Source organism: Scylla paramamosain, chromosome 11 (genome assembly GCF_035594125.1).
Source record: "Scylla paramamosain isolate STU-SP2022 chromosome 11, ASM3559412v1, whole genome shotgun sequence".
NCBI lineage: Eukaryota > Metazoa > Arthropoda > Malacostraca > Decapoda > Portunidae > Scylla > Scylla paramamosain.
In genome coordinates this window covers 17,509,582-17,526,022 of record NC_087161.1, presented here as the reverse complement: position 1 = coordinate 17,526,022, position 16,441 = coordinate 17,509,582, and the positions used below count along the sequence as shown (strand labels likewise).

Here is a 16,441-nt window from a genome sequence, read left to right as displayed (position 1 = left end):
GGGCGGGAAGAAAAACAAAGGGGGGAGGGGAAGCGAAAGAGGGAGGGGATGCGCAGGCCGGAGTCGGGGATGAAGGGGGGCGAAAGGGGGCGGGGAGAGGATGCTTCAGAAGACAGGCGCGTGTTGAGGGGGCGCTGCTCTCTCTCTCTCTCTCTCTCTCTCTCTCTCTCTCTCTCTCTCTCTCTCTCTCTCTCTCTCACGTGCCGCGGGGATGAGGTCGGCGGATAGGGAAGGAGGGTGAGGAGGGAGGGAGAGTGAAAGGAGGAGGTTGAGGGAGAGGGAAGGGGGGACTTACTGCGTCGTTGTCCTCTCTCTCTCTCTCTCTCTCTCTCTCTCTCTCTCTCTCTCTCTCTCTCTCTCTCATTCCTCACGCCACTCTCCTCTTCCCTGCTTTATCCAATCCTTGTGGCACTGTCCTTCCTCTCTCTCTCTCTCTCTCTCTCTCTCTCTCTCTCTCTCTCTCTCTCTCTCTCTCTCTCTCTCTCGACTTCCTTACGTCACCATCCGGACTTTTGCTCAGTAACGTCACCATCTGCACTCCTGATTCCTGTGACGTCATTTGTTTACTAGACGCGCCGACACCCTTGTTTACGTCCCCCGCCGCTATACTGTTTGCGTCACGTTGCCATATTTGCGTGCATTACTTCGCCATATTTGTGTATATCCGTCGCCATATATATCGCATTTATCCACCGCCATTTTTATTTACATCCGCCGCCATATTTGTTCATATCAGCACCATGTTTGTATATGTCATCTGCCATATTTGTTTATATTCAGCAGTCATATACAATCTACACTTCGTCGCCATCTTTGTTTACATCAGCCGCCACAATAGTTTACACTACATAGCTATTCTTATTTACATCTGGCCATCGTATTTGTTTACGCAGCGCCACCATCTTTGTTTACATCGTGACGTCACACAGAGGCAACAATACAGCGGAAGGTAAACAATAAACAAGATCATGAACAGACTCCAGCGTCTCTCTCTCTCTCTCTCTCTCTCTCTCTCTCTCTCTCTCTCTCTCTCTCTCTCTCTCTCTCTCTCTCTCTCACACACACCAGTAAACAATGAATAAAGCAATAAATAGACAAAATATAAATAACAGCTATGGATTAATTTTACGTTTCTATGCGGGTCCGAATCTCTCTCTCTCTCTCTCTCTCTCTCTCTCTCTCTCTCTCTCTCTCTCTCTCTCTCTCTCTCTCTCTCTCTCTCTCCTACACATGAGCAGAAGCTACGTTGGGTATATTCCTACACACACACACACACACACACACACACACACACACAACTGCGCGTGCGACTTCGCTTCTCGCTTACAACCCTCGGGCACGTGTCCATGACTTAGGACCATCACCACCATCACCACCATCACTCACACCACTTATATTAATTTAGCTTGAGAGTTAATAGCCAAGATACATGTGTAGTTTTACATTCACGCCTATTAAGAAATAAACAGAGAAATCGACACCAAAACCAAAGTCACCACCATCACAACCACTAACACCGTCTTGTAACAACCGCAGGGACCAGCTCGCGGCCCTAAGACACTGCCACTGGCCACCCTTCCATAACGGCCATTACTGGCGCCGCGCAGGTGACATGCACCATGAAGGACAAACGCTGGCGGAGGAATACTAGTTGAAGTGCTCCTCCTAATACTAAGGAAATGCATACACGAGTAACCGTCCAAGGATACTAAAGGTTTTACTCGTAAGTGATGGTATTAATAAAGCTTCTCTCTCCTTCTTTACTCTTTGCCAAAATCATAAATATTTTCAAATTTTAATAGTTTTAACCCACTTTTTATTACCATTATCGTCTATATCTTGTATTAAGTATTTATTTCTATACTGCAATATCTTAATAGTGCCGTCACCTTGAAAAGACAAAATTAACCTACTTTTAAATGCGTGTGTGTATCCAAGCAAACTACCAATTTATTTGCCATTATTATAAGTATTCTTTATAGAGTTCTGAACGTTGACAAAAAGGAAACCCAAAGCAGTAAAAGTAATAATCAGTAAGTAATATCATGCTGACAGTATTGATAACAGTATAGCTTACGTACGTACATCCTTGATAAAAAATATATATACTCGTACACGTGTGCTGATTCTTCATGTTTTAATACATACAGATTTAAACGCTTTAATTCGCAGTAATCATAGTGGCGGTATTGACGCAGCTTCCGCCCTTTGTTCCTGCCGAGTATACACCAGTGAGAGTATAAACGAACAAATGAAGGGAGTAGCGAGGCCCACTGACATGCCTGCCTGCTTGGGTCACGGCCAGGAGTGTGGGTGGGGAGGCGCCGGGGGAGTGAAGCTTGTGGGAAAGGTTGGAGATGTTTTGGGAGTGAGGACTGTGTGCTGCGTATCGGGGTGATGAAAACTGTGGAGTAGGATGAGTGTTGAAGTGTAAAGGTTTAAGGGACAGGAGTTAGGGTAAGTGAGGGTTAGGAATGAGTTGAGGGGTGTGGGGGGTTTCTAGGGTGGGATGAGCTTTGAGGTGATGAGGATTGTGGGGTGGGATGAGTGTTGGGGGTAAAGGATTATGGTGTTAGGGATGAGGTGAAAGTTGTCGGGGTGAGGGTTGGGGAATTAAAATTTGGGAACGAGGGTTCTTGGGGTGAGGAATGGTGGAGGATGTGTGAAAATTGAATGAGGAATGAAAAATTCAGGTGAGGTATGGGATGTGACGTGCAAGGGGAAAGCATAAAAGCTATTAAAACTGGGAAACGTTAGGTTAAGTTAGAATAAATACTGGACAGAAGCTTTAGTTCGTTGGTTAGGTTAGATGAAGTTAGATAGGATCAGGTTAGGTTAAGTTAGGTTACATTATATTAAACAGAAGCTTTAGTTAGCTGGTTGGTTGGTTAGGTTAGGTTGGACAGAAGCTTTAGTTGGTTAAGTTAGGGTAAGTTTGGTTAGGTTAAGTTAGGTTAGATTAGATAAGACTGAAGCTTCAGTTAGTTGTATTAGGTTAGGTTAGGTTGCACAGAAGTTTTAGTTGGTTAAGTTAGGTTAAGTTTGGTTAGATTAGATATGACATAAGCTTCTGTTGGTTAGGTTAGATTTGATTAAGTTGAATAGAAGGTTTAGTTGGTTAGGTAAGGTTAGGCGAGAAGCTTTAGTCAGTAGAGGTGTAATGTCATGCAGTTAACTCTCCTGGAAGACAAAGGAAGGCCGCTTGAGATTCCAGGCAAGGGTCCTGTCTGGAATTTCCGATACCTGGTGCTTGCCTGGATGGCCTTGATGTACTGTACTACCCACACACAGCACTACCACCTTCACTACCACCATCTATAACCATCACCACCATTCCCGCACACCAAATACTATTATGGTGTCTTTCAAACATGTATCCTATCTAGTATCTACTAATTCGTCTAATATGCCTTTTATCTATATAATTAACCTGTTTGTCTATCTAATGTCCTATCTATCAAACATCTACATTTATTTCCCTATCTAATGCCATATCTATATAATCTCGTAACTATAAATCTACATATCTATTTAAAATTCACGTAAATCGATTCCTGAGTATATCGACGAATTTATCTTACAGAGGAGCACGAGGTCAATATCCCCACACCTACAAAGGAGTACACACACACACACATACTTTGGGGTACAGAATAATAAGTGTAAGTGCGGTATGCCGTGACGTGTATAGAATAAACACACACACACACACACACACTTTGGGACTAAGAATAGAAAGTACATTAACAAAAGGAAACGCAAGTGTGGTATGCCATTAAATAATAGAAACATTTAAAAAGGAAAGGGAGCAAAGAAAAAATGGAAAATAAAATAAAATAAAGTAAAATAAAACAAAAAAACAAAACAAAATCATGCCCACACACACTTTTGCCATTAATTTTAACCAACAGTGAGAGAGAACATTCAAGATGACATTTTACTAAGTATTAAACACTGAACATCTTTGGTTATGTACGAGTACAGTCATGCTCAAAAGTCGTGTACCCAGGGTTCTTGCCTCACCCCTCAACAACTTCAAGGCTCCTCTCAATGATAAATCCTGTAATCGGCTGACACTGAACCGTTGCATGTGTATATATGTAGTCAGAAATCGCGTATCCTTTCTCACTCGAGTGTTTCACGTTTTCTGTCAATCTCTTCTCTCACTTCACAGTTTCACGTTTTCTATCAATCTTAACCCCTCTAATCAGATGACGAATGATAGACTGTCAGCACATCAGACTTAACATTGGGGAAAATGTTCTAAATACAGAGGGAAGGAGAGCGATCTACTGCGTGACTTCTTACCATGACTCTACAGGACACCAGAACTAATAAGTCATTATATAATTTACTGGAAGACCTGGCCATGGAGCGATTACTTAACAGATCAACACAACATCGTGACGTCACATTTATCACGCCATTCAAGCTTAGACTTTTTTTTTGTTTGTTTGTTAGTGAAGTGATATATATATATATATATATATATATATATATATATATATATATATATATATATATATATATATATATATATATATATATATATATATATATATATATATATATATATATATATATATATATATATTAACTAATGTAAATATTTTAACCAAGATATCAAACATAACACACAGAGACGGTAAATAAATATTCAAATAAAAAAATAAAGGATTAAATAATGTAAATATATGTCTGAGATGACCAAATACAAGATAAAGAAGTAGTAAATAAAGAGAGATAAAAATAAACACTAACTGATGTAAACATTGAGTAACATGTCCAAAAATAACACAAGAAAGCAGTAAATGAACAAAATATAAAAGACTAAATCATCTAAATATATGCATGAGATGACAACACATAACAAAGATAAATAACAACAAGAGATAGGAAGTATGGAGCAACACACTATACCTGGTTTGGAATCTATCATCATCATCAAGTCGAGTTCACAAGAGTTCTTTCCTTTCTTTTCTTGTCATACACGTGATACATTTTTCCTCGTTATCTTCTCAAGACCAGAACATATGAGCGCTCTTCGCTTTGATATAAATAGTTTACATGACAATTTCTATGAAAACTCCACGATCTATCCTGTTTATAAATATTATGTGGTGGTGTTAATTTTTACTCCTGGCAGTGAACTGTTGGTTGGCGTCAGCGAGGAGGAGGAGGAGGAGGAGAAGGAGGAGGAGGAGGAGGAGGTGGAGGAGGAGGAGGAGGAGGAAATACTGAAGCTACTATTAATATTATTATTATTATTATTATTATTAGTAGTAGTAGTAGTAGTAGTAGTAGTAGTAGTAGTAGTAGTAGTAGTAGTAGTAGTAGTAGTAGTAGTAGTAGTAGGAGGAGGAGGAGGAGGAGGAGGAGGAGGAGGAGGAGGAGGAGGAGGAGGAGGAGGAGGAGGAGGAGGAGGAGGAGGAGGAGGAGAAGAAATGAGTGAACAAATTTATGGATAGGGATGACAGACAGATCTAGGTACTAGTTACGTTTCATACACACTGCAACGTGTAGGCCTGTTGGCTTCCCGTATGTTCTTATATAGTAACAAAAACAAAAACAAAAACAAACAAAAACAACAACAGAACATCAGAAGAAAAGAACAAGAGGAAGAAAAAAGACCAAGAAGGAAAGAAGGACGAAGAACCCAGAACAAAACCAACAAGCAAGACGAGAGACGAGAGAAAAAAAATTAACATTAAATAACAAAACGGATAAGGAAAGGACGATGAACTAAGAACAAAATACAACAAACCCGAGAGAGAGAGAAGAAAAAGAGAAAATAAGAAAAAAAGGACGCACAATAATTAATAACAAAGTGGGCAAAAGAGAGACCAAGAGTGAAAAAAAGGAGAAAAAAATAAAAAAGACCATGATAAGAACAATAAGTCCTCTAAGCACCGCCATGACACGAAAAATCTGATTCAATGTTTATAATGTTTACCTCGCCTACGAGTAAACCTGATGACCTTCTGGCTTATGGAAGCGACACAGTGACCTCGATCACCTCCCGCGCGAAGTCACACAACAAAGGCAGGTCAGCAATGACGTCACCCACTTACACACACACACACTCTCTCTCTCTCTCTCTCTCTCTCTCTCTCTCTCTCTCTCTCTCTCTCTCTCTCTCTGTAAATAACCTTAGCTTTTTCCTTTCTGTTTTTTAGTCTCTCTCTCTCTCTCTCTCTCTCTCTCTCTCTCTCTCTCTCTCTCTCTCTCTCTCTCTCTCTCTCTCTCTCTCTCTCTCTCTCTCTCTGTGTGTGTGTGTGTGTGTGTGTGTGTGTGTGTGTGTGTGTGTGTTTGTGTGTGTGGGTGTAACCTTCATCTTTCTCTCTCTTCCATTTATAAACATTCTGCCTCTGCGTGTCTCTCTCGTTTTCATTAACACTGTTTCGCTTTATCTTCCGACACACACACACACACACACACACACACACACACACACACACACACACACACACACAAAGAGAGAGAAGCTAGTATTTCAGATTTTAAGTCATCGCGATGGAAAGATATGGAATAAAGGAAGAAAAGAAGAGGGAAGGAGAATGGAAGGAAAGAGAGAACGAAAGAATGAAAAACAGCTTACGTTATATGGCTGCTTCCTTCATAATGTATTGTACTCGTACGTACCTTGTGATAGCTTCCTTGCCACACTCATGACCTGGTTTCTCTCTCTCTCTCTCTCTCTCTCTCTCTCTCTCTCTCTCTCTCTCTCTCTCTCTCTCTCTCTCCAATATCTTTTCTTCAATTCTCATTTCTTATCCTTTTGACTCCTTTGTTTTTTCTCGTTCTCTTTTTTCTCCTTCACTTCTTTCTTCGCCACCAATGCCTTCCCTTCCTCTTCTTCCTTCTCCACCTCCCTTGTCTCTTTCTTATTTGTCTTCATATCCTTCTCCTTCTCCTCCTCTTCTTCCGTCGCAATTCATCACCATTATGGTTTCTCACTTCCTAGTTTATTCCTCCAACAAAAAGAAAAAAATAATAAATAAATAAAAAATATTGTTCCCTCCATCATCATCAGAAGTCGCTATCATCATCATCATCATCATCATCATCATCATCATCATCATCACCACCACCACCACGACCACCACCACCACCACCACCAAAACCACAACCAGCACCGTCACAATCCCATCCTTTCAATGTCAACATCACGAACACAGAATAAAACATCACAACACCATCACCACCACCGCTACCAGCCAGCCACTAACGTCACCACCACGGCTAACTCTCAACAACGTAACTATTGCGTTTCATGACATGCACCACCACCACCACCACCACCACCACCACCACTGCGAAGAATACTTAAGTAAGCCGGCACGCGGAAGTAGAAGTATGTAATAAAATATATAAATGAAGAGTAACAGTAAATAAAAACAATAATTAAGTTTACTACTACTACTACTACTACTACTACTACTACTACTACTGCTATTACTACTACGATCAATACACGGAAGATGGTAAGCTACGCGTATGAGTGTATGAATGTATGCATGTAATATTTATAAGCCTGTAAAGGTATGGCGCGGCAAGGCACGTGACTAAGTAATTATGGCTAGGTATGTAGATGAATGTGGCAGCACAAACATCCTGTGGAAGAAAATGGGGTGTAATAGGGTTATGAATGCTTTCTGGGATGGAAAATGTAAAATAAAGGGAGTGAGTGTTCACTACTACTACTACTATTTTATGCACTCTATTCTAATGCAATACAACAACAACAACAAAACAATCCTCACCACTACTACAAAGACAACCATCACCACCACCACCACTATCATTACTACTACTACTACTACTACTACTACTACTACTACTACTACTACTACTACTACTACTACTAATAATAATAATAATAATAATAATACCAACGCCACTTAGATAAAACAACGTCATTAAGAATAATAATGATGATAAAAAAAAACACTGCACCAGTCATAACCACTACCACCACTGTTTATTATTAATGAACCACGAAAATTCTCCACCACCAGCACCACCACCACTACCATCTCCGCATACCTACCACAATCACGACTATCGAAGGAACCAAGGTCAAGGTTCGCCTGGCACCACTACGACCACCATTATAATAACCATCAAGCACGCACGCACGCACGCACGCGCCCGCACGCACACACACACACACACACACACACACACACACACACACACACACACACACACACACACACACACACACACACACAGTATTTGATTGGTAGGCGAGAGGAAGGAAGGAAGGAAGGAAGGAAGGAAGGAAGGAAGGAAGGAAGGAAGGAAGGAAGGAAGGAAGGAAGGAAGGAAGGAAGGAAGGAACGAACGAAGGATGAGATAAGAAGGATGAGCGAAGATACAATGATGATGATGATAATGATGATTATGATGATGATGATGATACTGATGACGAAAAACAATAATAAAGAGATCAACAATACTATTCTCGTTTTCGATTTATAGGCTTGAGAGAGAGAGAGAGAGAGAGAGAGAGAGAGAGAGAGAGAGAGAGAGAGAGAGAGAGAGAGAGAGAGAGAGAGAGAGAGAGAGAGAAAGAATGACAAGTTGAAGGGACAGCGGGGTGTTTCCATGACTACCTTAATGACATTACGAATCACCTAGTGTGTGTGTGTGTGTGTGTGTGTGTGTGTGTGTGTGTGTGTGTGTGTGTGTGTGTGTGTGTGTGTGTGTGTGTGTGTGTGTGTATCTCCAGGGTGTGTGTGTGTGTGTGTGTGTGTGTACTCGCATCTGCGTCACCAACTTCAAGTGTGACGTTATGCCATTCCTTCTATCGTCACTTCGCTTCTCACTTTACTTCAACTGCAACAACAACAACAACAACAACAACAACAACAACAACAACATGTACTACTACTACTACTACTACTACTACTACTACTAATAATAATAATAATAATAATGCTCCTACTGCTGTTACTACTACTACTACTACTACTACTACTACTATATCAATACAATAAAAGTGCATAAAGAAAAAAAGAAAAAAGCCTGAAATGAAATATACAAATAATAATGACACGGAAAAAAAAAACAATAAAAACAATGATGATGATGATGATGACAACAACAAGAACAACAACAACAGTGACATAATGGACATAATGTTATGTAAGAATCACATGATTAGAGAGAGAGAGAGAGAGAGAGAGAGAGAGAGAGAGAGAGAGAGAGAGAGAGAGAGAGAGAGAGAGAGAGAGAGAGAGAATAACGAGGCAAGGGCCTTGCCTCAATAACCGCCAAGGTCACTCAATGCCTTTTGACACTTGGTGACGAATGGAATGGAGTGAATAATGGAACAGGAACGTGTGAATAACAGCGGTGGCGGTGATGGTGATGGTGGTGGTGGGGTGATTATTGTGACGACGACGATGATGATGATGATGATGATGATGATAATGATGATGATGATGATGACGTCAATGTTAGTTGCTAGTTAGTTGTAGTAGTAGTAGTAGTAGTAGTAGTAGTAGTAGTAGTAGTAGTAGTAGTAGTAGTAGTAGTAGTAGTAGTAGTAAGAAGAAGAAGAAGAAGAAGAAGAAGAAGAAGAAGAAGAAGAAGAAGAAGAAGAAGAAGAAGAAGAAGAAGAAGAAGAAGAAACAGAAGAAGAAGAAACAGAAGAAGAAGAAGAAGAAGAAGAGAACGAATATAATTATGGAAAAATAATAAATAAATAAAACTCATTACCAAGCCGTGACACACTTGTGAAAAACAGAGCAAAACTGGTAAAAAAAAAAAAAGAAAAAGAAATGCGGAAAAAAAAAACATTTCCGTAGCATAGACAGCAAACTGGGAGAAAATGGCTATCATAAAAATTATGAAAAATAAAATAAAAAGTGGAAGTATTATTGAAAAATAAATAAATAAATAAATAAGCGGTCGACAACTCAGTAAAAAAATAAAATAGAAATACAATAAAAAAAACTAAACTTAAAAAAAAATTATACAAAAAGGTCAAGTGCAATCGTACATATTGTAAGCATCATTAGAAAACAGTAAACATCTAGTACAGAAAAAAGCAACACAACACTCCAGAAAAATCATAGGTAACATTAACAGTAGTTTTTTATTTTATTTATTTATTTTTTTTTATGTAGGAAGGACACTGGCCAAGGGCAACAAAAATCCAATAAATAAATATGCCCATTGAAATGTCAGTCCCATAAAAGGGTCAAAGCAGTGGTCAAAAATTGATGAATAAGTGTCTTGAAACCTCCCTCTTGAAGGAATTCAAGTCATAGGAAGGTGGAAATACAGAAGCAGGCAGGGAGTTCCAGAGTTTACCAGAGAAAGGGATGAATAATTGAGAATACTGGTTAACTCTTGCGTTAAAGAGGTGGACAGAATAGGGGTGAGAGAAAGAAGAAAGCCTTGTGTAGCGAGGCCGCGGGAGGAGGGGAGGCATGCAGTTAGCAAGATCAGAAGAGCAGTTAGCATGAAAATAGCGGTAGAAGACAGCTAGATATGCAACATTGCGGCGGTCAGAGAGAGAGGCTGAAGACAGTCAGTTAGAGGAGAGGAGTTGATGACACGAAAAGCTTTTGATTCCACACTGTCTAGAAGAGCAATATGAGTGGAACCCCCCAATAAGTGAAGCATACTCCATACATGGACGGATAAGGCCCTTGTACAGAGTTAGCAGATGGGGGGTGAGAAAAACTGGCAGAGACGTCTCAGAACACCTAACTTCATAGAAGCTGTTTTAGCTAGAGATGAGATGTGAAGTTTCCAGTTCAGATTATAAAATAAAGAACAGACCAAGGATGTTCAGTGTAGAAGAGGGGGACAGTTGAGTGTCATTCAAGAAGAGGGGATAGTTATCTGGAAGGTTGTGTCGAGTTGATAGATGGAGGAATTGAGTTTTTGAGGCATTGAACAATACCAAGTTTGCTCTGCCCCAATCAGAAATTTTAGAAAGATCAGAAGTCAAGCGTTCTGTGGCTTCCCTGCGTGAAATGTTTACCTCCTGAAGGGTTGGACGTCTATGAAAAGACGTGGAAAAGTGCAGGGTGGTATCATCAGCGTAGGAGTGGATAGGACAAGAAGTTTGGTTTAGAAGATCATTAATGAATAATAAGAGGAGAGTGGGTGACAGGACAGAACCCTGAGGAACACCACTGTTAATAGATTTAGGAGAAGAACAGTGACCGTCTACCACAGCAGCAATAGAACGGTCAGAAAGGAAGTAGTAGTAGTAGTAGTAGTAGTAGTAGTAGTAGTAGTAGTAGTAGTAGTAGTAGTAGTAGTAGAGTAGTAAAAGTAGTGGTAGTAGTAGTAGTAGTAGTAAAAGTAGTGATATTATTATTATTATTATCATTATTATTATTATTATCATTATTATTATTATTATTAGTAGTAGTAGTAGTAGTAGAAGTAGTAAATAATTGATACAGCAATACTTTGATACATAATACGTCAAAGATATGTACAGAACACCAACAACTCTAACAATTTTACTCGGAAAACACAACCGCCACCACAACTACCTCTACTGCAACCACCATAATCACAACCACAAATTCAACCACCACTATCACCACCTATAACAACATAAAAGGAACCATCATCAAATCTACATACCATAACCATAAAAAAAACAATAATTCTACTACTACCATTACCACCACCAGCACCACCACCACCACCACCATCACTACTACTACATCTACTACTACTACTACTACTACTACTACTAATAATAATAATAATAATAATAATAATAATAATAATAATAATAAAAATAATAATAATAATAGTAATACAACTCCTGCTGCTAGTGCAAGAGCCACTGTGAAGGATGACTTCGTGGTGGTGGTGGCAATGGCGGCGGTGGTGGTGATGGTGCTGGTGCTGGTGGCGTGTTCAGTGACATTACAGTGAACACGCTTCGTTGAGGTGACGTCACAAGTCTTGTGTCGCAATGCCAAGGGGGTGCATCTCTCTCTCTCTCTCTCTCTCTCTCTCTCTCTCTCTCTCTCTCTCTCTCTCTCTCTCTCTCTCTCTCTGCACCCTAACATAAAAACAATATCTTGGTTCTTTCTTCCCTCCTTCTCATTTTCATCTTTTTTACGTTTTCCTCTTCCTCCTCCTCCTCCCTCACGCCTTATATGGCATTTCATTCATCTTTTTCATTCTACACTTATTCCATTCTTCTAGTTTCCCTCCTCCTCTTCCTCTTCCTCCTTCACACTTTTATTTTTTATTTTATTTTTTTAGTGTGTTGATTATGGAATCTACACCAATCTTTTCCTATTATGCTGGTACGTGTGTGTGTGTGTGTGTGTGTGTGTGTGTGTGTGTGTGTGTGTGTGTGTGTGTGTGTGTGTGTGTGTGTGTGTGTGTTAATCAGAGACGCACTCACTCACACGCACTCCCTTGAACTCAACACTGCTGCCTCACGAGCAACAACCACCACCACTGCCACCACCATTTCCTCCTCCTCCATCACCAGCACCACCATTACTATTCTTGCTGCAGTCCATACCGTCACCACTACCGTCACCACCATTACTAATCCTGCAGGCAAAACTAGCACCACCACCATTACATCACCAGCAACACCACGTCTAATGCTGCAGGCAAAACTATACAGCACCACCAGCACCACCATTATTGTATCACCACCAACCAACCTTCTCAACTAGTGACAGTAAACTGCGCTGTCATTTAAAGGAATCAGCTGCTGCGTCTGTAATTTGTGTTTCTCACTCACTGCCCTCACTGATCATGCCACCAGCAATTAAAGTGTACACGAGAGAGCGAGCACACACACACACACACACACACACACACACACACACACACACACAGAAGCACGCGCCGTCGCTAAGAGGTATGGTCGAACAGGTGGGGCGTTGTGATGGGAGGAGAGAAGCGGAGGGAGTTGGAGAGAAGGGAGAAGGGAGAAGGGAGGGAAAGGGGGATGATATCGACCTGCGGCTTCGTTCATGGCGACTGAAATATTCCCGGCAGGTCGATGGGTCCTTGACACACACACACACACACACACACACACACACACACACACACACACACACACACACACACACACACACCGAGGCGAGCAAGCCCTTGGAAACAGAACGAGCGAACAACACTCCCTTCGAAAGGGTCACACACACACACACACACACACTAGGGATAGGGTTGGGGAGAGGCGGGGGCATACTTGGCAACGGAGTGTATGTGTATATATGTACGTGTGTGTGTGTGTGTGTGTGTGTGTGTGTGTGTGTGTGTGTGTGTGTGTGTGTGGAGATCAATACACCGACGGGAGGCCCACGCGGGGGGAGGAGGGCCATCGCCGCCTGCTGGAGGTCAAGGTTACCGTGCCTCCGTTGCCGCCACCAGAGGTTCCTTTGGTCCTGCGGCGGCTTGGGTGGGGCGCAGAAGCCCCTAGCGGATGGCAGAGGTGCGCTGGGAGAGTGGAGAGGCGAGGAGGGGGCGCGGGGGCCGGCACAGTGTCAGGTATGAGTGTCATGCAGGTGGAGGCTCGCGGGCGGCCACCCACAGAATCAGGTTCAAGGTCAGGGCGGTCCTTGCAACGACAGGCCGCTAGCCCGCGCCTCCCTCCGACACTCTTTTAGTCTGCCGCTCTCTTGTCCTCTTGTCTCCACCTGCCACAACAGGCCGCCGCCGCCACGTCGTGCCCAATCTCAAAATATGTGCTTTTATCTGGCTTTCAAATCCTCTGCTTCTTTGGGAAATCGATGTAGCGGGGCCGGGCCGGCGAGATTTGGAAACTTCCCACTGAGGAGTCGCTAGGTGCCGCCAGAGGCTCCGCCCGGCATGGAAACTCCCTTCCAAGGTGCGTGATACAAGGCAGCGTGTAAATACTCTTGGGTGACGCAACTCCACGTGGCCGTCACTCTGCGGACACGCTCTCGAAAAAGGTGACAAACTGGTGATCTGCAGCGGCGGTGGGTGAGGGCGGCGCAAAAACAGTGTGTAGCATCCCCGCGCACCTCGCACGGCACCATCGCGTCCGAAGAGCCCCACCTTATGTAAAAGGCTTATGACGTCATTACCCATATCACGGCCCCAGATGCTGATTGGCGGATTTTAATCACAGGTTCTTGTAGCGAGGCATCCCGACACACCTGGGGATGGACAGGCGGGCGATGACAGCCCCGGGGGAGGGCGTCAGGGAGGCGGAAAGAGGGCAGTGCGGAATGACTGAGGTTCCTACGTCGCTGGCTCAGTGGTGTGCGGCACAGACCAACACTGGTAAACACGACCGCTGCTCGCCGAGCCACGCCACGCCCGCCGCACACGCCTTGCTTTCACGTGGCGCCACTGTCCTGTCCCGTCCCCAAAACCGGCCCACTGCGACGGCATGGCGGACACCTGGGTTACGCCAAGGGCACGACGCAGCACCACGCCATGACACAGAGGCGGGCGTTTGGGCGGTACGGGGTGGCATGGAGTGGTGAGGTTCTGACGCAGCGGGTGGGCGTGGCCTCTCCCAACACGTGGTGAAGCATCAACGTGACTCAACCTTCCACGTGCTTGTACACACCCTGACAGCCTCCGCGCCGCGCCCTCCGCCCTGCCAGGCTCGCCTGAAGGGTTGTGGAGGCGGAGTGGCCCGCTGTGGTGGAGGGTTGGAGGATGGTTGGGGGAGGGGTTGGAGGGAAGATACCTCGGTCAGCATAGTGGTGGTGAGGGCAGTCAATATATTAGGTGGTGAGCCTCAAAACACCTGCTTCTATCAGCGTGTTCAGAGTCAATAACTTAACCTTCACCGCCGCCGCCGCCACCACCGGCCTCCGCCACTTGCCCTTCTCGCTGGTTTTTGCTTCGGTATTATGACTTTGAGAGGTAATGCCGAGGTCGGTCACTGTTGCCGCCCCTCCTCATCCCCTCTGCCTCCCCCTCCTTCCCGCTCCTCTCTCTTACGGCTTCTGCTGCGGCCTAGTGAGTGCATGTATGTACGTATGTATGACTTGTTCCAGAGCCTACTGCTGCCATGCGCCACACACACAAACACACACAAATAGCCAGTCATGGGAGTAAAGTGTGTGTGTGTGTGTGTGTGTGTGTGTGTGTGTGTGTGTGTGTGTGTGTGTGTGTGTGTGTGTGTGTGTGTGTGTGTGCAGGATCTGTCACATCCTTTCTTTCTTCAGCCTCTCTTCCTGTCACCACCATCGCCACCAATACCACTCACCACCACCTCCGTTGTCACCACCTCCACCTCCACTGTTACCACCACCACCGCACCACCACACGCAATTGTCACTGAGCTGGTGTTGACTGTAGGCCGGTCAATAGTCCCTCCCCTCCCACCTCCACCCCTGCTCGTCATTCCCTCAGTGACGGAGAAAAAGAAAGGAAAAAAATACTGACAGCAAAATTCCTGCAACGTGTGGAGAGAGAGAGAGAGAGAGAGAGAGAGAGAGAGAGAGAGAGAGAGAGAGAGAGAGAGAGAGAGAGAGAGAGAGAGAAAAGCAGAAGGCAGGATGTCCTTTAACCGGACACAACAAACTCAACCTTCCTCCCTCTCTCTCTCTCTCTCTCTCTCTCTCTCTCTCTCTCTCTCTCTCTCTCTCTCTCTCTCTTCCTGCCTTACTTCTTTAATATCTTACATGCTCATTTCTTCCTCCTTTTTTTTCCTTTCCTTCTTTCACTCTTGCTCCTTTTAACCTTTCCTCTTCCTTCTTTCCTTCTTCATCATTGTTTCCTCCTCCTCCTCCTCCTCCTCCTTGTTCTTCTCATTATTCATCCCTCCCTCTCTTTCTTCTTCCTTCATTTACTTCACTTTACTCCCTTCTTTCATCATTTCATGCTCCATTTTCTCCATTTTAATAATCTTCTTACCGTCAATTTCTCTCTCTCTCTCTCTCTCTCTCTCTCTCTCTCTCTCTCTCTCTCTCTCTCTCTCTCTCTCTCTCTCTCAAACCATTCTTTCTCTTTAATTATCTCCCATTTCTCCAATCCTCCCATTCTCTCTCTCTCTCTCTCTCTCTCTCTCTCTCTCTCTCTCTCTCTCTCTCTCTCTCTCTCTCTCTCTCTCTCTCTCTCTCTCTCTCAGGAAGGGGAAGAGATGGAGGCCAATTGCATTACCTGCCTGACCTCGCTCCACCCCCTAGTCTTCTTAAAATGAGAAGGACAGGTGAGGCGCAGGTAAGGACAGGTGTGTGTGTGTGTGTGTGTGTGTGTGTGTGTGTGTGTGTGTGTGTGTGTGTGTGTGTGTGTGTGTGTGGGTGCGTGCGTGGGTGTAAGGTCGTTCAATTAGGCAGCTGTGTGTACAGGTGTGGTAATTTGTACCTATTGCACACCTGTATTATAGCTCTATGAATCTTCTTCCTCTTCCTAGATAAATATTCTTCTCTGTTACAAGTTTTCTGTATCTCCTCTTACTCTTTTTCCCTTCTATATTCTTATACATCTCATCTTATCATAA

General features: G+C 43.4%; 1 protein-coding gene across 1 annotated transcript in view; it reads right to left on the bottom strand.

Annotated features, from left to right (window-relative positions):
- LOC135105004 (DNA-directed RNA polymerases I, II, and III subunit RPABC3-like) overlaps positions 1 to 13,554 on the bottom strand; it is a 56,716-nt gene extending 43,162 nt beyond the window's left edge. Inside the window, exon 1 of the mRNA XM_064012887.1 lies at positions 13,372 to 13,554. Coding sequence (XP_063868957.1) covers positions 13,372 to 13,519 — 148 coding nt within the window. The 5' untranslated portion in view covers positions 13,520 to 13,554. The remainder of the gene's footprint in view (positions 1 to 13,371) is intronic.
- Positions 13,555 to 16,441: the final 2,887 nt, after the last annotated feature.